Below are 22,024 nucleotides of genomic sequence, written 5' to 3'. Positions count from 1 at the left end.
GAAGGTTAAGTGTTCAAATCCCAGCCTGTTGTTGAATGAATGAATGAATGAATGAATGAATGAAGACCTTTATTGTACATACATACCTACTGGGTTCAGTACAGGTCGCAACAAAAGATACATGAAATATACACTATGAATCTACAATACTCAAGAATCGTATTCTACTACGTAAATCTGGCTTCTTCTCGTTTCTTTGTGATATTGAAGTTGTTATTCACCCCACCTTTTCCCTCTCATCCCCCTATTCTAGCTTTAGTTAGCTTCTCTAGTTGCATCCAGATAAAGGGTGACTTTCCTGACTGTTATACTTACAGTTTTTGCAAACTTATTTTACAAGACTAGTTGGTAACTTGCAATGTGAACTCTTTGAAATGTATCAATCAATCGTTTGCTTGCATCATGATTTGATGCGCGGTGGCTACAGACAGTGTATACCATTTTTTTTTTTTTGGAAATAAAGTCCATTGCCAGGAACCATGGGAAGTTTTTTAAGAAGAGTAGCCAACCAACTCCTAACCACAGATGATCTTACTCACAACCATGTTCTGGAGAAGCTTAGTAAGGCCATGGTCAGACATGTGTGACAGGGGCTGAAGGCAGAGACACTAGCAGTACTGTCATGCTTCGTTGCTTTGTACATGTATATTACATTAAAGGCACATACATATAATATTTTATCGTTTCCTTTTGTGTCTCAGGTGAAGTGTGACCTGATTGACATGTCTCAGAAGTTCCTGAATGACTTTGACGTGAAGGCAGAGTTAGAGAAGGACATCACCACTTCTACAGGAGCTCCCACTCCTCCAGGCAAGGCTGCCAGAAAGAGGTAAAGGAATTAATTTTTGCCTTTCCTTTATTTGTTTCCGTTTTAATGTGTCACTGCACTGAAATTATCTTGACAGTGCCACCAAAGTCTTATTTTTAACAGCCTCATTGGTCCTTAATGTTAAATTCAATTTGTTATATGCTTCATCTTCCAGACTGAACAAACCAAGGGTGGAACCTATGGTGTCTTGGGGAGGCAGAGGGCCCATCCAGCGGCATGGCAATGGTACATGTTCTTATCAAAACCCTTCTTGAGTTGATACAATATGTACAAGTTGAATCTGTAGTTTTTATTTTCAGTTGCTAGTTTTGTCAATTTCCATAGCTGTGCTATTTTGGATATAGAGGGTCATATGTATCTGACATCATTAACCCTCTTCTGCTATAGTAGCCTTTTGGAACCTTAGTTGTATTAGGTTTATTTTAAGGTAACAGTACGAACTTTAATGAACTGTATAAATCCTTGAATATGTATGATGATATTTGCCCCCCTCCCCCAGCCCCCATGCGAGGTAAAGGCTACAGCATATACAGCCGCGGCATGGCCTTCCAGTCGCGCCCAAACGACGTGTTCCGCCAGCGCAAGCAGAACACCAGCCGCCCTCCCTCCATGCACGTGGACGACTTCCTGGCCATGGAGGACGACACGGGTCCGCCCGCCAAGAGACAACGACAGGTGAGACGACATGTCTAATGGTAAACTTGTGGGAGCAGTTTTCTTAGACCTCAAAAAGGCATTTGACACTGTTGATCAGAATGTCTTGCTACAGAAATTGTCCTGGCAGTAGGAGTACACGGGGTTGAGCATCACTGGTTCACTGATTACTTAGCTGGAAGGGAACAAATGTTAGCCTTAATGGATTTGAATCCGACTTCCTACCAGTAACCTTAGGGTTACCCCAGGGCTCCATTCTGGGATTGTTCAATCTGTACATAAATGATAACAAGGATTGTGGGATCTGTATATCTATAGCCTGGTTCAAAGTTACAATCATGGTTACGATTCTTCCCATGCCTTTTTGTGTATATGCAGTACCCATCTTTGTTTCCATAGCCCTTGGACCACACGGTTATGCAAGCATTATAGTAGGAGGCTAGTCCATGTATTTTCTCAAAGTGAAGTACACAAGAAATGCTTTTGAATAATCTGGCCACACAGAAGTAGCAGGGGTGATGCACAGTTTAAGCAGGGGTGTTGCACTGCTAAAGCAGGATTGGGCCATACCAATTGATTTCCTTGGTTCTCGGATTTTTTTAAATAAAAATGTAGCAAGCAGAGGGCCAGGAAAGAAAACTTGAATGTGACTGTATTCACTCCATAAAACTGAGTGCATCAAGGCATAAACCTGGTCCTCTGGCTTTGTTTTCATAATTTTTTTTTCAGTTGAGCATATTTTGTCAATTGTTTTAAATTTGTGAACCAACAAATTAAATTGGTATGGCCTTATAGAGACTTGTACTTGTTGGCCATGGTAGTGACTAACCAGAATTCCCAACATATAAGAGGCATGACTTTGCTGATTTCAGAACGAGTCTTCCAATCGAGGTGGTGGTGGTGGCAGTGGCCGCGGTGGGTTTGGCCGTGGGCGTGGAGGTTTCCGTGGCAACCATGGTCCTGAACCAAGATGGCTGTCTCCGCCCGGACCGTACGGCCGCAGGGGCAGAGGTTAGTGGGCTAACCCAAATTGTTGTTGTATTTCAAAATTAACCAGTCGAAGTGGAAGAGACAACATAACAGGTGAAACACATTTTAGTTAGCAACATGTTGTTCCAACTGTTACAATGCAAATGTAGCAACGTCAACAGCAAAATACAAAAGTCATGTGCAACACTAGATATGATGCAAGAATATCATGTTACGTGTACAAGACCAATGATATAATGGTAGCTATCGTAATACAGAATGGATCGGAAGGATTATCTGTGGTTGTGTACTTCTTGCTTAATGTACACTGACAATAACTGGTAATGGTCAAAACTTTTAAAGTGTACTGCATAAATGACCTGGTGAGCAGATTTGTTGTCTGCAGTTCATACAGGTCATGCTAGGTGGCAGCATGTGAGGAGACATCTAATGACACAATTTTGTACCATTCTGAAAAGGATATTACAAAGAATCTTATTTGCAGAAGTTATAAATGTACAACTCTTTGATAGTCTCCCCTGTTTTGTCGTAATGTTGCATATTAATCAGATTACTGTACTTCAAACTTGTCGTTGTCCGTTGAGAGATTCTTATGTCAATCATTTTAGATTTAGACTACAAACAAACAAACAAACTACTGGGGTACATAAAATACTTAACTTCCCCACAGAACTGCACACATTCAGCCATGCATATATTTAGAGTGGGCTCTAAGCACCAAGTAATTAAGATACAACATAATTTATTGAATGTTTGACGAGTGGCGGTCATACTCGAACTAGGACCTTTAAAAGGTGAGTTTTTAATCTATGACCCATGGTTTCTTTTTGACCCCATGACAAAATGTTTCTTAATTCATTGTAGCCTCTGTATTCAACTGCTTTTTAGCCTAATTGAAAGTGATTTCGACTAATTTTTAAAATTCACCATGGGACATTTTCCTCATCAGGCTCTCTCATGAATATGTATTTGTAATAAAAAGGTGGTCCCATGTAAGCTTTATTATGTGCACTTAAGGAGCGAATTGTGTATCTATTGATTTTGTAACAGGTATAATTGTCTTAATCAGCAATGTACTGTCTTAAGTACTCCTTTAGGATACTACAATCCCAGGCTTGGTACTATTACTTTTCCTTTAATTGGGCAACATTCATATTCATTACATGAAGATGTTGTTTCAAAAAGCATTATCTTAGTGACACACATAATTATAGTATTGTATTATTAATAATTCTCAGTAAAACTTTTGTGTCAAATGACTGATGAATGCAGATGCTTTGAGCATGACGAATCTTAAAGTTGAAATTCCCTTTTTGTCTCCTTTAAACTTGTTACTTACTTCCAGTAGATCACAACTCTGGTCCATAACCTGTTTTTCAGGTACATTTGTATTACACACAAAAATAATGATCTACATAACTAACACTATACATGTCCTAATACATTCCATTTTAAAAGATAGCAAATTGCCAATGATCTGGGAAAAGTTTGTTCTATAGTATAGGTATAAATATTGTGGAGCTACATTGAGTCCCCTTGCACAATGATAGACTTCTCTCAGGATAGTTTTGCCATATCTTCTATAAGTTACCTGATGCCTGTAGAGAGATAAGTGCAATAAGTCACCCATTGTAGGCGTGATGGAAGTTAAGAGGAAAGTTCTCTCACTGTTAAATTATTCATTACCATAAAGTAAGCCATTCAAAAGGCAGTTTACCGTACATTATATCAGTCCCATCGGCATGTGCCATATTTTGACATACTGTATATGAAGAATGGTTATTTCCTATCTTGATGTGTTTCTTTCAGTACAGACATACGTACCAGTACTTTGATACTTTTGAACATCAATCATACTGGTACTGTGCCTGAATAGACTACACTCAAATACTTGTTGACTCATTTTGCCGCTAATGTTAGTAAAATGTGTTATTCATACCACAAAGATGACAATATACAATGTAGCACTGGGAAAAGATTGTATGGGTTTTTGAGATCCTCTGGAGTCCATAGGTTTTCTGCATAAGGTACAACATACCTGAAGTTTGAATACATTCTGTTGTTTATTCAATTATATGTTCTCTGTCATGATAATTGGAGATCATCTACTAGCTTTCTGTTAATTAGTTTTTGTCAAATACATGTAGTTCTTGTGCAACTACGTTTCTTCACCTGTACCTAAACCCCTATATTGGTAACCAGTACATGTACCTGTACCTGTACCTGATGCTATGTTTACATGTAGGTACGCGGCATTAATACAGACCATTGCCCTGTTTCTACTGACTGATAGCTAAAACTTTAGTAAAAGGAAAGAATGACATCCAAGTAGTTTAATTCCATGGTCACATGTGCCCATTTTCCTTGGACATTTGGAGTCATGGCTTCCGTGCTGTTTCGAGTTCAAAGTGGATGATATGTCATTATGTGACACCGCTTTGCGTTCTTTGGCATGGACATATGAAGATAAGACTACTAGTATAGATGTTTTGTGGCCAGTTTAGACATTAGGTACATTCATAACTCTTAGAAAATGTAGCGATTACACAGCAGTTGTATCATATACAAGTACACTGTACATCACTTTAACTGCATTTGGTAAATCCTTACAGAAAGAAAGTATGCTGTACACTGTGCAAGGTACACTTTTTATGAAGATGTTTCTTTTTACATGATATTCCTTGCCAGTGGGCTACTGATATTACTGCGTGTGTAAGTCATGACAAGGCCATCAACTGTACAGTAAATCATGTGATGATATACAGTGTGCATTGCCCTAGGAAAGTTTGGTGATGTATTGCATCTAACTTTTGCCTGAACTTCAAAGAAAGACCTCTGTGCCTTTGGTGATTACTCACACTGTAGCTACATTGTGAAACTTTGAGATGTTGTCAGATTTTGACATGATACATGTATCCTCTATAATCAGAGGTGTGACATGATAAGGTCGAGGCAATGTGGTCTTGAGGTTAGGTTTGTTGACTTACAGTGTAGAACCTCCCTGTCCTTGGTTTGAATCGTAGCAAATCCCAATGCTGTGTCCATGGGAAAGGCACTTAACACTTATTTGCCCACTTGACTTAGGTAAAAATGAGTACCTTACTTTGGTACGTGACATCCTCTTGAATGGGGTGTAAAGTAAGAGGTACCAATTTGAGTAGAGCCACACTTCTGGCATGTTAAAGAACCCACCACACTTATCAATAAGAGTAGTGGTCCATTCTGGTATAAGTGGATGAAACCTTACAGTGCAGCTTGTACCTACTGTATAAAAGTGGTGTGTAATGCCTATAGGCAGTTACCATTACATTAACAACAAGCAAAAGCTCAGAAAATAGACAAACAAAAAGTCATACAATCATGTACTCCCCTAGCTCCTTTACAGCAAAATGCCCTCCACTTAAAACAAACAGGACTTTTTTCTTTCCTCTTAAGCACTTAAATGTTCTAGTAGAGACATTCTATACGTGCATTATCAGGAGTTAATCAGGTTTTCTTACCCAAAGGTAATAAAACCAATTTGTTTCAGTTTGAAGGATTAGCAAAGAAAAGGGCTTGTTACCCAAACATAACGAAAGCAGCTTGTTTCAGTTTGAAAAGGGATTTGTTTGTGTTTAAGAAATTATCAGTTGAAAGGGCTCATTACCCAAAGGTAATGAAAGCAATTTATTTTCGTTTAAGGCATTACCGTAGTTAAGAAAGAAGTAGGTAAGGGTGAACATGCCAAACCAAGAGTAAAATTGATTCAGGCATATAGTGCATGTAGGTAGTAGCTAAAAGTTAAAGTCATCCATCAAGAATTGCATTATATGTATTATATCTGAGTAGTAACAAGTTTAATGTATTAGCCCACATGTAAGTGTAATACTTTCGAAGGCTCTGTACATATAAAGTGCCTTTTGGGACCATTATACAAGGGCTCTGTTAATCTCAATTTACATTATAATTGCAGGAATGGCCCTTGCATGTACATCTAGGGCTTTGGGGATTTACGTTCAAATTACATTTTTGTAACGGGTCCAACAAGATTTTGTGTAATGCATGTTAGTAGGTTGTGTCACATCAGTCAATCCATGCACATGCTTCATACACTACCAGTCACAAAGTTGGAAATATAAAAGAATATTTGAATTTGTAGACGATGTGCCATGTAACAGTTACACAAGCAACTGCAAAGATTTACAAACTGAATGTAGAAACATTGGACCATTTACAAGACTAGAGATAAATCTGCTTGTCAGTAGTAACTGTTACATGTATCTTGCATTTCTTGCTACTACCTGGATGTCTAAACCTTCATTGACGTGTAGGAGATATGGTTATGATTATATCGACTTTTGACATTTTCAGTGACACATTTTTGTTTGAAAAGAGCTTTCCCTTTCTGTACCATATCTGTCATGTGAAAGATATTGAAAAAGTAGGTTTGTGTCAATAGAACACACCCTGCGGCGTCAGGGACAGATATTGTATAGCCCGGTCGTACGTCAACCTCAGGGTGGACGTACGACCGCTCTAGTGGTTAACCATCATGTGAAATAAACAAACAAACAAAGGCAGATAAGCAAAATACCAACAACCTGAAACAAATAGAAATATTTCCTTTTCTGTTAGGCACAAGTCTGTTGTGTGAAAGATATTAAAAAAGTAGGTTTGTGTCAATAGAACTCTGCTCATCCATCCATCACTTCTGCTCCAGTTCTCATAAAGAAAAGCCTCTTGGCAAGAGAAGGATTCTCTTTGACAATCATGCCTTTTAGTGCCAAAGTTCCATTGTGTATGAAATAGGATTTCCCTTGTGTTTACTTTATCTGACACTATGAGAGGATTTCTTTTAATGAACTGAGGAGATATTTGATACTTAGTGTTAAGTTCTTTCTCCACTGATGTGCAAAGCTGTTGTTGAATCGGCAGTGTGCTACGGATTGTATTATTCATCCTTTGGGAGAAGCTAGCAACAGTTTGTGCCTGGCACTTGCTGAGCAAGGATCATATTTCCCACCTTCAAATCCCTCCTGACAGAAGAAACGTGATTAGATTTGATGCCTTCTATTATTTATGACTAGGAAGAATGAAGGTTCGGAAGGCGCCATGTGAGGGGGTGACCCAATCATAAACTTTTCAGCTCAAGTCATTTTCACACAGAAATATTGTGAGTTTCATACCTAAACTCTAAACTTTGACCACTCTTCATAACCATACATTGTGCTAGCTAAATGCTGATCAGATGTTGTTTTACATGTAAGCCAGTACTGCTTTCCAACACCTCACTTCAAAATGGCATTCCTGTCCACCCCTTTTCCCGCATCATAAAAGGATTGGTCCAAACGATAATGACACCCGAGGTGTCGTACATGTACTTGTAGGCCTGACCTCATCAGAGGAAGTGTAGTGGTAAGTACCGTCGGTACGTTCACTCTCATCCATTCCCAGCCTACATACTAACCACCTGTTGTGTATGAAACTAGAAACATTGGTGTAATTCCTTCCAAACCCCCATTTACTTTATTTGTAATCTTGCCCCATACCCCTAAAGGCGCCTTAGAAGCTTGAGATGATGTCTTGGGTTGCATGTTGCTTTTAGGATTATTACCGCTCGGGTGATTCTGAATGCACGCTGTCCACAAGTGTTTCATCCTAGTATTGATTAGCATGCAAATTGATTAAGACAGATATCGATTCTTCCCGTTTAGGTCTGCGACGTTGGTCTGTATTAAGGCCAGAGAGCCACATAGGTCAGGCGTGAAGTCAAAGGTCTCTTTCTCGGGGAGAGAAGAGATTGTTGGCAGACGAGAGAAGTGCTGGACTCTAAGTTGTGAAGTAATGCAAGACCTTTTAGGTCTGCATCATGTGTATATATTTGTATACATGTACACTAGGTTGATCTCACTCATTCATATTCCAGGCAAGAGGCTTGAAGAGAGGTTGTGAAGGGAGAAGGGTATCAATCTACGGATACTTTATCCTGGAGTGGTGCAGGGAAACGTTGGCACCCTAGAGGCAATGAATGCCCGATAGTTCATCACAGCTGCCTGGAGTCTGTTGGGAGACTGATGAGTTTGGAGTGTGCATCACTCTCTCACGAACCCATCCTGGTGATGGTGTAATCTACTGTCTGCCTCATCACTATTCCTACAACCAGTCAATCACAGTTGTGCAATAACCATCTGTGAGAAATTTGGCTTGCAAGTCGCGATAGCCTGCGGTGGTTTTTCATGCATCTGCATGTGTCGACAAAACAGTTATTTCTAGGCAGTTATTTCTGCCATCCTAATGGGTGTGCGTGACAGATAGCTCTTTCCGTAAAGTTTTGCGAAAAGTTTTGGGGAGACGCTACAGTTTCTCGGAAGTTTGCTGTGTTTGAGTCTGACAGAAGTCCTGGGAGATTGTTGGAAGATTGTCGCCATCTATAGAGTATAGTTGATGAATGCATTTGAAGTGGAGCGTACAGTCATTTCCTTATCTATCATTTGTTAAAGCCTCTACATCTATGTGCTAGCACGTCTAACCCTTGTGTGACAGGGAACAACAACAGACGGTTAACTAAAAAGTTAGTGAGTGAGATTGTTCAACTCAAACCCGCCAAGACAAGAGACATTCAAGTTCCATCTCCAAGGCACTCCGGGCCTCTATCAGAATTGTTAGTCACATTGTGCTGACTGCCAAGTGCCAGGAGGTCTCATCAGATGAAGCTCAGATAGAGCTGATGACAAATTTACCCCAAGGCACAAGGGTGAACCACAAGGCTCATAGTCTCAAGTCTGAATCTCACAAGCATTATCAGCTGCAAGATTGTACACAGGAGAACCATTGGATTGTTCCAATCTGCACAATTGTGTGGGTTGCATTTTGGCACCATCCCCAGATATATATCCGAGTAATATGCCTGTAAGTGGCAAACTTCTCGATTGATCGTATATCCCGCTATCAGCATTCATGGCTGGAGGCCTCAGCAACAGATCGTGTGGGACCTCCCTCTCTCAGTAGAGACAAGTGAGCTGATCGGAATTCTCCCACCACTGTAAGCTTGTCATCACTGCAGAATGGATCTGACAGCTCCATGGCTGGGAAAAGAGCAAGCGAAGGAGCTAACGTGAGAGCGTAGAGAGAGTGCCGCCCGCCAGAGCTCTACTGGGAGAACTGATTAAGTTGACGGGAACTCAGCCACAAACCCCTGAAGGAAGTGTGTGTGGGCTAATATGTACTCTATAATTGCCTTCTCTTTGTGGAGGAAAGTTGTCAGAAGCCTGTCAGGCTATGATGTCAGGTTTGTAATGTAAAGAACAGCATTTGAAGAGGGGTTGTCTGAATCCGTAAGTACACAAGAATTTTCGTCCTCTGAGCTTGACGTGAGTGGCACTTCTCAGTATCTTAGTCCTGGGAGAGAGAGACTCTAAGAGACTCAGTGACTGCGCTTGAGTGTTAGTACCTGCGGATTCGACCTCAAGAATCATAGACTGAGATCAAATAATTGCTTCATCAGGACTTGCATTAAAAAGTAATGCTGTAAGGAACATATCTGATCTTTGCCACGGAAGCTTTGTTATCTTCAGTTCAGTGGAGGCATCATAGAGAAGGGTGAGTATATAATACTAATCCATCCTGTTGCATCTTATTTCTTTTGGCACAGACTTTCTTTAGGTTGAAATCCAGACAAAAGTTCCCTTTATCTTATGACTGCATATAGTACAGCACTATGACTGCATGTGCATGTGCCATTAGTATATGTATGTTGGGCCTCCCAAGTCATCAATAATGTAGAAAATCCAAGTCTCACTCCAAATTTCAGAAACACTAATTGATTTTTCTGGAGATCTCTCTGGTTCTTTGACAGTTGATTCATGTTTTGTTGAATACGGTAGCAATATCTGCTTTTACTTTGATGAATCGTGTTTTTCTTTTGGCTCAGGGCAGTCTACATGGGACTACAGAGTCTTTTATGTGGGGAAGAATCTATTTCTGGGAAATATGTTAGTTCAGTATTTTCAAAGCTGTCTGCATATGCAAAGGATATGTGCTGTTTGCTTTCTTAGTCTGGTTCTTCTACTAACTTTAGGTAGAACAACTTGGATATGTACTTTTGGTATTGAGTGTTCCTTTACCTTGACTGTGGCTTTTCAAGTGTTCAGTTTTACTTCATGATAACTGCCGGCAAGTTGTCAACAAATGAAATGTATAGTGTCAATTTACAAAATTGGCTTGTCCCCTATACTACCAGCCTACAAATTATAGTATTAGATAGGTCTTTTCTGTGCCAAGAAATAAAACAAGTATATAAGAGACACAATACACAGTTGGATATTACAATTTAAATGATTGCATGTTTATGTATGGTACAGTTTATCCAAAAGGGTCTTCTGTCTTCCAATTTGTGATGGGAAAATCAAGCTAGGATATTATTTTTAACTTCTATACAACAGTACAATTTATGCCAATAAAGTCATCATTAGCATGAGAAGAAAAGAAAATGCCCGCCCCCCCCCCACTCACCTTTTCCTCCCTTGTGGCACATTACTGTCCTCTTTGTGGGTGATGACCATAAATCTATCCAAGGCCAAAGGCACCACATGAGAGATTCAAAACGCTCAGAACCGTGCATGTGTCAGAGGGTAATAGCTCTTGATTTTATTTTAGCACATAATTGGTTTGCCGACCTTGAGTGAAGGTTGATTTCCGGCATGATTTGGCACCCTCTGGGATTATATAGCAATCCCAGAAGTCCTGAGAAGTGGTTTGAGATTATTAGAGCAACGAGAGTTGTGCTTTGTTATTCTGTAAATTTCTCTAAAGTTGGGACGATTGAATTTCGCGGTGGGGAGGAAATGGACATTTGCTGTGGTTGAAAGAAGTCGGTGGGTGGGCAGAAGAAAGAACAAGCAATTTTGCAGAGGTTTGAATCCTAACAGACGAGCTGCTAAGAATCGCCAGGACGTCTGCCATACTTTGGCTGAAAATGCCCATTTGAAGCTCGCCAACACGTCGGCTGAGCTTAGTTCTTGAGTTGTGATGGGCTTTACGATTTTTCTTACCATTTTGTTTCACTGTCAAGGAGCCTTATAATGTCCGATTTTCACATCAAAATTTCTAAAACTCCATTCCCCCACTTTGGTCATTTTTCTCCCTTGCATTGCCTTAGCTTCCGACCATTTTCCAAGAATGCGAAACTGTGATATATTGGGCAACCCACCCACAGGAATATGTGTAATGCTAGTTCACCTTAATCCGTGGGGACCCTTTATCCGTTTTTTTCAAAACAGAGTATTTAGGCACATCAAGCCGACGGGTAGTAGTTTTAAACTGCAATGTACTGAAAACATTGCAATTTGAAAACAACGCCCGTCGACATGATATCCCAAAATACTCTGTTTTTAAAGGCAACGGATGTAGGATAAAGGTGAACTAGGGTTATACACAGTAATCATACAATGTTGTCATCCCTGTTATTATAATGGATGGGATGGTTGAACAGCAGACTTGCATTGCCTGATGATATATCGTCAGTGTAATCATTTCTACTGCGAAAACTCCCCCGGAGTTATACGACATGATGAACGTCATTTTTATCCCTCCACGCAGCCAACTGCACGCGTTCTAGAAAGAGAATTTCATTAATTGGATTGGACGGGCAGGAAAAATTTGTCTTTGTTAATATTGTCACCTCAGTATGGTGCCTTTATACTTCACTGTAACGTTAACTCTGCTGGGAACCCTAAGACTAGCACATTAAGATAAAAACAGTATTATCTAAGCCTAAACTCTCAAAGGATGTCTTGAAAATGTCACTATCTAAAGCGTGCACCTTGGGGATTACTGATGCTCTGTTAGTAGATCCCTAAGACTTTATATTCACATTTTCTATTTGGCAGTATCAAGATATCTAGCAGAATTATATAGTTGATGTACGTGTAAGTTGAGGAGAGGAGTTATGTTTTACTAGTTTTGCTGTACTTCTGCTCTAGGCCTAGATGCGTATGAGTAAGTGTTTGAGATTTACTATTCATGGGGCTATAGTTAACATACAAGTACGAGCCTTGAGTGGCTGCCGTTTGGTGCTGACCTAGGTCACCATTATACGATTAGATCATAGTATGTTGCTGCCACAAATTTCGCCATGAGAATGTAGTTATTCATACAAATCTATAATCCTCTTAAACATGTATAGATAAGACCTAGGAAAACCTGACTCCTGTTACCAAACTGACCCTAGCAAGGACCTACCGATGTTAGTCTTTTTTTCCCTGTAGTTTACTTTGGAATGGCCCATACTCTTTTTACTGGATCCAATATTCAAACTGCTCCTGCTTTACACCCCATCTGAAAGGACATCCCTATCCGAAGCTAGGTACTCTATTTTGTCTAAGTCCAATGAGGAAGCAGTAACTGTTGTAGTGGCTTTCCTAGGGGCACAACATTGAAGTCTGCTAGGATTCGACCCCAGAACCTTAAGAGTCCACTTGTTAATAATCCTAACCTCAAGTTATGAGTCACAACTAGATCTATAGAGATGATGCTGCCATGAATAAATGATCAAGGCACAAAAGGTTGATACTCCAGCTCCTCTTAGATCAGCTACTGTATCTATTGTTAAGCTTTCACTGGTGATACAAGTGAAAATGATGGAAAACAAGCCAACCTTCAGAACTATGGTATATTGTGTAAAGAGTAGGAAATAGGGGCTCAAGGAAGTGTCCACAAACTGTCTTAAAAAGAAAACCATTTGTGTGAAAGATAAAAAGTGTTACCAAAGAATATTAACACCTACCATTTAGTTTCCTGGCTTTTGTCATCTTCATTGGTGGTAGATTTCAGGGCTGTAAAGGGAAACTGAGATTCATATGATGGAAAAATTTTTTTTTGTAAAAAGAATCTCACCTGGATTTATCATGATTACATCAGCATTTAGTCTTATAAAGTGAGTCAGTCATTGTAACATTTGATATGCATTCTATCAGCCGTGTGAAGATCTCTTTCCGTAGTAACTCAAAAGAGCAGTGCAGTAACATAGTTTAAATATTTATGACTTTATTTGCTGCAAATTATGAAAAGCTGACTGGATGCTGCCACGAAATCACACTGGGCACTGGGGTTAATACCTCATCCATCTTGACTACAACTTGTTGAGAAGTACCGTATTGATTGACACGTATGTTGCTATCCTTTCCTCTGTTGCATGCGACCTTGGTATTGATTCGTAAAGCCTTCTCCCCTCTACAGCGCATACGAGACCTTTAGTTTCAGTGAGGGGATTCCAGCCGAAAACTAAATTACCATGCTAAACTGAAATATTGATTCCAGTACGAGATCAAATTGAAGAGAAATTATCTTATTGGGCTTCACCCTTCCCTAGGAAGTTTTCTTCTTGCAGTGGGCAGGTTTGCCAACGGTACAGATATGCCCATGACAGGAGAGGGCATGACTTTGTGAATAACTAAGGCTCATCCTCCTGTTATCATGAGTCGGTTCCACTATCCCTGGGTGCTTTTGTCTCACCCCGTAGAAACCCTTGAGGAATCTTGACATTGACCAATTACTGCCCGTTGGCAGGTAATTTGTCAGACGCTAGATGCGCAGCACTCTGTCAGTGGATAGTGTCTCCAAGGAAAGCCTTCCAGAAGGAAGAGTGTTTCTGATAATTGAAAACGTGAGATGTTTCTTATAAGACGCATTGCTTTTTAAGTACATGTGCGAAGTGTGAAATTGGCTTGTTGCAAATCCTGTGCTGTCATATGTGCTCAGTTTTTGGAAGAATATCTCAACTGCATATCAAACATTATAGTGCTTCAAACTTGAAGCTGTCAACCCTAGGCTTTCAACTTCTCTGAAAATTACTAATCGATATTTCATATTGTTTGAAGCAGAACACTAGGCATTCATAGTCATGCTTTTATTTGCCTTCTTCTGCAGTCTTCATGCTGGCTTAAGAAATTCAAAGCTAGAAGATGCTTTTGAACTGCTTTGTAAATCTTTTGTTGTTCCAATATCATTTCAGTCTATGGTGGACGTTTACTTTTGTTTCATTGTCTTGACACCCTGAAGGGTTGAAGTGTCAAGTGGCCAAGCTAGTGGTCGCAAGATCAAGAGGTCAGGGGTTCAATTCCTGGAGTTTCTGGATAGATTTTGTGTCTTTGGGAAAGGCACTTGAAATGACTTTCCCCGCCCCACCAAGGTGTAAAAATGGGTATCTGACTTTTGGGAGGTAAAAGGTGGTGGAAGGAAAGGGATGGTCCCTACCTTCTAATATCGTGCCCTAGACACAGTTCAGTTCAGTTCTTCCCCTGAGAGGTGACACCATGATTGCCAAAAATTTCTGTCCAGCATGACAGAGTGAAGCTCATCCATCTGAAGTCCTGTGTCCTCCATAAGTACCTTCTTAAGTGTCAATCAAGAAAGGGCAACCACACCTGCAATACTCATCCAGCTCATAGACACAATGGATTTAAAACCCACTGTGCTATGACATCAAAAAGGCTATTGGACTACCTTTACCTAGACGCTTTACTGAGATACGAGTATCATGATCAGCAGCTACCTGACATTGCTAACGTGTGTGGTATTTTGTTTCACTGAGTGTGTGGTGAAGAAGTATGTATCAGTATCCACATGCAGGTACCACATTCATCACTGTCACACTCTAAGACCTTAGGTCTCAACTACAAACCTGAAAAATAGGATCACTCATTTCTGCATTGTAGATCTCACAATCTCCCCAGAGAGACTGAATTTTGTACTACCAAAATGGATGAGCAACATAATTCAATTTCAGGGCCTTTCAACCCTAAATCTTATTTACCTGTATGATAAATCAATTGGGACCCATGCCTGCCAGCGTGGCCCCACTTATTTTGTCTTAAGAAAGCCCGCCTTTCCCTAGACTTTGCAGTGCCAGACATTTCCCAATAGGATTGCAGTAGGGCAGGCATCTGATATGGGGCTAGTGGTGTCACAGATTCACCAATTTAGATGGAGGATGGAATTGCATTTCTGCCCAGATCTTCTCCACGCCTGTCAAAAAGAGAGGATATGAAAGATTCCTAGTCCAAAGGTTGAAGAATTGTACTTAGTTTGCTGATAACAAAGAGGCAGATGCCATGTAAGACAGGGAGACCACTTAGAAAGGGTGAGAAAGGCCATTCTATCCTGTGGATAATGGAATGGTTGTGAAGAATATAGGAAGCAGCTTGTCTTCCTTTGAGCCAAGTTTTAACTTTCAAAAACACAACTGTAACGCTAGTTCACCTTTATCCGTATCCTAATCCGCTCTTTTTAAGAACAATGTATTTAGGAATATTAAGTCAACAGATGATGGTTTCAAACAGCAATATTTTGAAAATATTACAATTTGAAACTGCCGTCCATCAACTCTGATATCCCTGGATACCCTGTTTAGCAACACAACGGATATAGGTTACCCCGCGGATAAAGGTGAACTAACATTACATAATTCAGCACCAAGGACAGTGAACTTACATATGGATTGCAAAGAGCCTTCTTTTGTATTCCCCTTGCCTTATTTGAATATTCTGTAACTTGAAAGGTAAAGAAATGTTTCTCAACTACTTTTGTATGTCTCTTGCTATTATTGCTTCAGGTTGTTCCGATTCACGAGTTCCTGTATTGTAGACATCCCCGTAGACTTTCCATTTTCTTTTATTTTCTTTGCACAATAGTCATTTTTGTTTCAATCGCTTGCTTGCATTTGTCTCCTTTGAGTCAAAAGCCTTTCTTATGCCCTTTTAAGCAGAGGTCAACTCAGTTGGATAAGTGGTGTTGTTTTCTTCAGGGGAATGCTAGATATATCCAGATATGCCCAGAGAAACAAAAAAGCTAATATTGGCAGTTATTTGTAACCCTAGAGAAAAAGATGGACTGTGGGTAGATTGTGAGATACCAGTTGTACAATTTACAGCAGTGGATCAATTATTCATACCACAACTCAAGCTAGCTTGACCTAAAAACTACCTTTAGTTACAGATAAGGAGTTGGAATGGACTAAACTGTGGTAAGAAGGGATAAGCCAGAGTCAAATGGTTATGGATCTTGTCCATGCAGAAAGTTATCACCATTCCCAAAGTCTAGGCAGGTACATAATATTAGTTCACCTTTATCTGTGGAGTAACCTATATCCGTTGTTCTTAAAAACAGGGTATGAGGACATTAAGTGAACAGATGCATGGTGGTTTCAAAATGCAATATTTTCAGAATGTTCCAGTTATCTTCAACATGTCGCACCATCCATCTTGATATCCATAAATACCCTGTTTTTAAAAACAATGGAAATAGGTTACCCAATGGATAAAGGTGAACGATTGCATCCAAGTAGAACATGACTTCAAAATTCATCTCAGATGGCACAGGCCACTTCAAGGGACTCGTACCCGCCAACTCCCCAGTGGCCTTACTCAGGACTAACTAACCAACCATGGTCTGGAGTTGGCTATATGTGTAACAGGGGCATAAAAGGATGTACATTGGCCACAGATTGGCCACAAACCCATCCCACTTATTGATTTTTACTGCACATAATTTCTGTTTTGGTCCCATGGCTGTTACATGAGTGGATTGGTTACAAAATAAAGATTTAAGATCAGTCTTTGTATGCTGAATAAAGAAGCCAGCTCAATATTACTTAGGTCTGGTTTGTCTCAAAACTGCTTGGTGTCAGATTGAATGTAGATAGAAATCACCAGATAGTAGTCATAAAATTTGAATGTCCATTTGGGGGGTTAAAGTTACATTACATATTGATGGAGCCTGATTGATGAAACCTGTTGTCATCAAATACAGTATAGGGGCATTTATGTTAGATCGCTTCAGATAGCAGTGGGAGTAAATGGTTTATATGTGTGACTTCTCCATAGGTGTTATGTATCTAACTGCATAAATGCCTGTTAAGTTGTGTGTACTGTAAATGCATTTAAGTTCGCGGAGATTTTATTTCACGGCAGCGGGAACAAGGACTTTTCGTTTTGCCGTATCACCATGCACTGTAATCTCTTAATGCCATGGAAAAATGTTCGGTGGTTTTGAATTCGCGGTGAAGTGGCCACCGCAAAAAGTGCGAAAATAAAACCACCGCGAACATTTCTGCATTTACAGTATGCTGAATGGCGGCTATACTACCTGGCCAATTTTGATTCAAACTTGAGCTATACCATATTTTACTTTACAGTACACTGGATGCTTTATGGTACTATCTCATGCCATTTCCTCTGTGTGATTTCCTTGTTGGAAGCTTGTCAAAATTTCCGGCACTTTGATCAATAATTCATCCTAGACTCTGTTGAGAGAAACCTGTGCATATGCTGAGACTGCAGCCTGCAGATACATATCAGTCTTAGGCCACAGTAAGTAAATTTTATGGATGACATCCTTTGCAGAGTGCAAAAATTATGAGATACCACCAAAAAAAAACAAGATGGGGAAATTTTCAAAATAGACACCATAAACGTCGTAACAAGATTTGAAGTGACAAAACATGGCATCGCAGCTAACAACTTAAGGCATTTATTCCTGTATTAAAGAAGTGAACTAGTGTAGTAAAAGTGATACTAGTGTTGTACACTGGTATCACTTGCCAAGCTGGCAAATACATTGATGGCTTCCATATTGGTGGCACTTTTACTAGTATCCAACAAGTTTCACTTCTGTAACTATAGTCATGGCTACCTCCCTAGTGTCACTTCTACAAGTATAATTATTTGAGGCTTCAACACAACATGTTTGTCTATTTTGATCTATCTGACCATCCCCGAAGAGGGGAAAAAAATCTTGTTTCTTCTTTCTGAAATCAGGCGAAAATGAATGAGCGCGCTGATGTCATCCATAGAATTTACTTGCTGTGGCCTTACTGCAGATACATATCAGTCTCACCAAGTAACCCCTTCTGATGGATAGAGTCGACATGTAAGACTAGTTTATGAGGTTGCCATTATGACTAGGAGTTCCACAGGGTAGAGAGATTAGCTGGGCTGTAAAAGACATTGGAACTAAGACGTACTCGGGGAAGTATAATCAGCGGAACAAAGACATTCCCGAGGAAGTACATTTTGTATCTTAAGTGTCTTTGGGAGCTTTTAGATAACTTAGTTTGTGATGTACAGCCTGTGTACAAGATGAGAAAGGTTTCTGAAGTGAGGATCATTTGTGAAGCTTATGTGCTATAGTTACGAAGCCTTGGAGTTATGGTGCTGATGACAGTTATTGCTTTCTTTCATGTGTAACGTTATAGCCTGCCGTTAGCAGTGTTGGGAATCTTTCCTTCTTTTCACAAGGCCTCCTTTTCAGCATCCTAAATTTGATTTTTGTGACCATTGAATTTGAATTTCATGTTATTAAGATGTAAAAGTATGATTCAAAGGACACAAAATACACAAAAATCTATGAAATTTGTTGAGCAATTATTATCTGCCAAACATATTACATAATCTTTCGTCACTTAGCATTTGCACAGCATTCATAGTCTCTAATGGAGAGGGGATGTTAGGAAGGATTTGTAAATTATGTACACACTAGAGGGATCACGTAGTCACTCACAGAAAGCCTAAGAGATATCTTTTTTTACGATCATCATGGTGTTAAGAATTTTACTGTTCTTATTCAGTTTTGCATTCAAAGTAGATCTGAACTTCAACAATGTGCTTTTTTCCAACAAACTTAAAGCATATTTTGTTCTAACATTTCTATATTGATCTTTTGTCCCACTTTGGTGCCATAATATAATATGTCCTCTTTAAAGCTTGGATTTTCATACATGTATATACATGTATCTATCAGAATGGATTATTTCTGCAATTATTCCTACAAGAGAGGTTCTTTCATACCTCTCCATCATCTTAGAACCCCTATAATCATTTTTTCAAAATACAATGGACCAATATTTTTCCAGTCATTACTGATACCATCTACTGCTGTCATTAGTCCCAGAGGCATTTACTTCTCGTGAAAACGCATACCAGTACAAGGAAGTTAATCCTCCCAAAGTCTATAATAAAAAGTATCCGTTCCTTGATGCTACACGGCAGCCCCACAGGAGCACGCACACACACTGATGACTCGTATTGAAGCGTTCGTCATCACAGACCTCTGCCCTGCGTACCTTCAGTCAGACTTATAAGTCTGCAGTTATCTGTGAATAAAGTTGTGATCGGCGGTTTATTGGGAATAATGGAAACTTGAGGGTAGGGCTGTGCCTGTTGGTAGTAATTGCAGGCATTGTGTACCTTTTATTGCCAGTGACGTGCCCACTTTGAATTAGCCCCTGCTTATCATCACAAACCTCAGCCTTATGTCCCTTCAGCCGGACTTGTTACTTGTGAATAAATTTTTCTTGTAATCGGCAATTTATTGGCAATAAACTTAAGGGTAGGGTTGTGCAGGTTGATAATAATTGCAGGCATTGTGTACCTTTTATTCCCAGTGACGTGCCATAGTTGTTCCCCACTTGACTATTGAATTAGCCCCTGCCCTACAATTACGCCAGACAAGCGGTGGAAATGATGTATCCCTGCTGCTTGGATAGTTGACGTGGCCAAACAAACGGGCTCTGTTTTCTTGTGCCATAGATCTTTGACTCAGGCTTCTCCAATACTGGTAGAAAAATCTATATCAGTCACATGGTATACAAAATGTAATTTCATTTTGTTTGAATCTTGTATTTTTCTATGACTTAATCTATCTAGTAATTCTCCTAGCCTACTTGTATTGTCAGCGGGTTATAGACCAATGTTAAGCTGTTAAGGTGCATTGAGTCATATCGATACCGTATAAATAGAACTAAAGTCATAATAGTATAAAGTCATAATAGTATGATGTATTTGTAATGGACATGCTCTACAATGAGAGACAATGTTACGTACATTGTACTGTAGCATCCAATTGCTTGCAGGTCTTTCCTTTCTTACAATGCGACATAAATATGTTTGAAACTGCCTGTTGCTTATTTCCAAGGATACATATTTACATATATTGTGTCTTTTTTTATATTTGGCAGTTGTGAGCTGTCATAAATGTAGATGTACAGGTATAACTCATACCTGTGGTAATCTGGTTTAAACCCCTCTTCCTCATTTAACTGTAGAACTTTGGCACAGATTCATTCCATTTAGATAGATGAAGGTACTCAGTCACAAACAGGATTAACTGTACATTAAGAACAGTAGTTTGTCATGCTTATCATTAAGAAAGTTTAATGAAAAGCAGATTAAACACATTCCCAACAGACTGTGGCTGTGCATGCTATAAATTTGTCATTCTCCTCAAATCTAGGGCATCATTCCATTGTTATACAGTCAGCAGAAAGCTCTGTTTGAAATACAAATGGGACAAATGGGACACTATGTGTAATTTCTCTGGAAGGTGGCAGGAGGGAGAGATTGCTCCCTGGAGTACTATGGTTCCACTGTTCTTGTTGCCAAACCATCAATATAGCATTACCATTGGCGCAGTGTCTTAAAATGGACAAGCGATTGTGACAGAGATTGAGGTCAGCGTTGATAAGAAAACACCCTCGGCTTACTGCAAATGCATTTAAGTTTGCGGGGAATTAATTTCATGATAGCGGGAAAAGGACTGTTCGCGGTGGTTTTAGTTTTGCGGTAGCACCATCCACTGTAGTTACTTACTGCGATGGAAAAAATGTTTGCGATGGTTTTAAGTTTGCGTTAAATTTCCAACGCGAAAACCACAAACATAAAACCACCACAAACATTTCTACATTTACAGTATCCTACCTTTGTATAGGGGGGATAATGTTGGAATGAACCATTCCAGTTCCTTACACTTGTCTGTTCTTATAGGTTTAAGGAAGTTATCATGTACCCTTTGTACCATAACCTAGTTTGTACCCCACATGAATGTTCACCATAATTACAGTTTTGTGACCTATAAACATGTTGATTTCATAAGGAAAAAAAATCTTAACCTCCCCACAAAAGTTTTTGCAATGGAATCAGTCCAGTTGTTTCTAGGCTTGTGGGTCATTGTATATCATTGAGATCGGGTTAGGTGTTCTGCAATCCCTCAAGCTGATTTGGTTGCAACCGGTGGCACCGTATCTGCTAGCCTTAATGTTAGTTCGCTGATTGAACTGGGAGTTGGATAGTGTGGAGAAACGTCTTCGTCTTAAGTAGTCGGCGGTAGGAATTTGCTTCTTGGCAAGGAGAGTTCTTTCCTGGTAGAAGAAAGACCTGCGGTCATGCTAGACAGGTGAGGGTAATCTTGTCAGTGTCGCTTTTCTGACATTTCTATTTTGTAGGAGACAAAGAGATGACAATTGTTAACCCTTCCAAAGGAAATATTTCTTTAGCATGACTTTGTGTATAATTGTCTTCCTTGGTCTGAGGACGTTATTGTGAGACCAAGGAGGTTTTCTTATCAAAACCTCCTTGCTGATAGATAGCTTTTAACTTAATTAGTAGGTGCTTTGAATAAAAGCATGACTTTGTTGTATTCTCATGTGGCCCCAAAATGTTGTAACATGGCATTAGTTATCTCCAGGAAATTGTTATTGCTAAGACTGTCGTAGCCAAACTGTACAGCATCCATATATGGCAT

General features: G+C 39.7%; 1 protein-coding gene across 7 annotated transcripts in view; it reads left to right on the top strand.

The window, feature by feature from the left end:
- The window catches only part of LOC118416986 (protein virilizer homolog), an 82,494-nt gene that overhangs the window by 25,828 nt on the left and 34,642 nt on the right, over window positions 1-22,024 (top strand). For all 7 annotated transcript variants that reach the window (XM_035822284.1, XM_035822288.1, XM_035822286.1 and 4 more), the window contains exons 36-39: window positions 702-829; window positions 984-1,054; window positions 1,329-1,504; window positions 2,356-2,494. In XM_035822284.1, coding sequence (XP_035678177.1) covers window positions 702-829; window positions 984-1,054; window positions 1,329-1,504; window positions 2,356-2,494 — 514 coding nt within the window. The remainder of the gene's footprint in view (window positions 1-701; window positions 830-983; window positions 1,055-1,328; window positions 1,505-2,355; window positions 2,495-22,024) is intronic.

Source organism: Branchiostoma floridae, chromosome 6, assembly GCF_000003815.2.
Source record: "Branchiostoma floridae strain S238N-H82 chromosome 6, Bfl_VNyyK, whole genome shotgun sequence".
NCBI classification, from domain to species: domain Eukaryota; kingdom Metazoa; phylum Chordata; class Leptocardii; order Amphioxiformes; family Branchiostomatidae; genus Branchiostoma; species Branchiostoma floridae.
The sequence above is the reverse complement of the archived record's forward strand: the minus strand, read 5'-3'. Positions and strand labels throughout refer to the sequence as shown.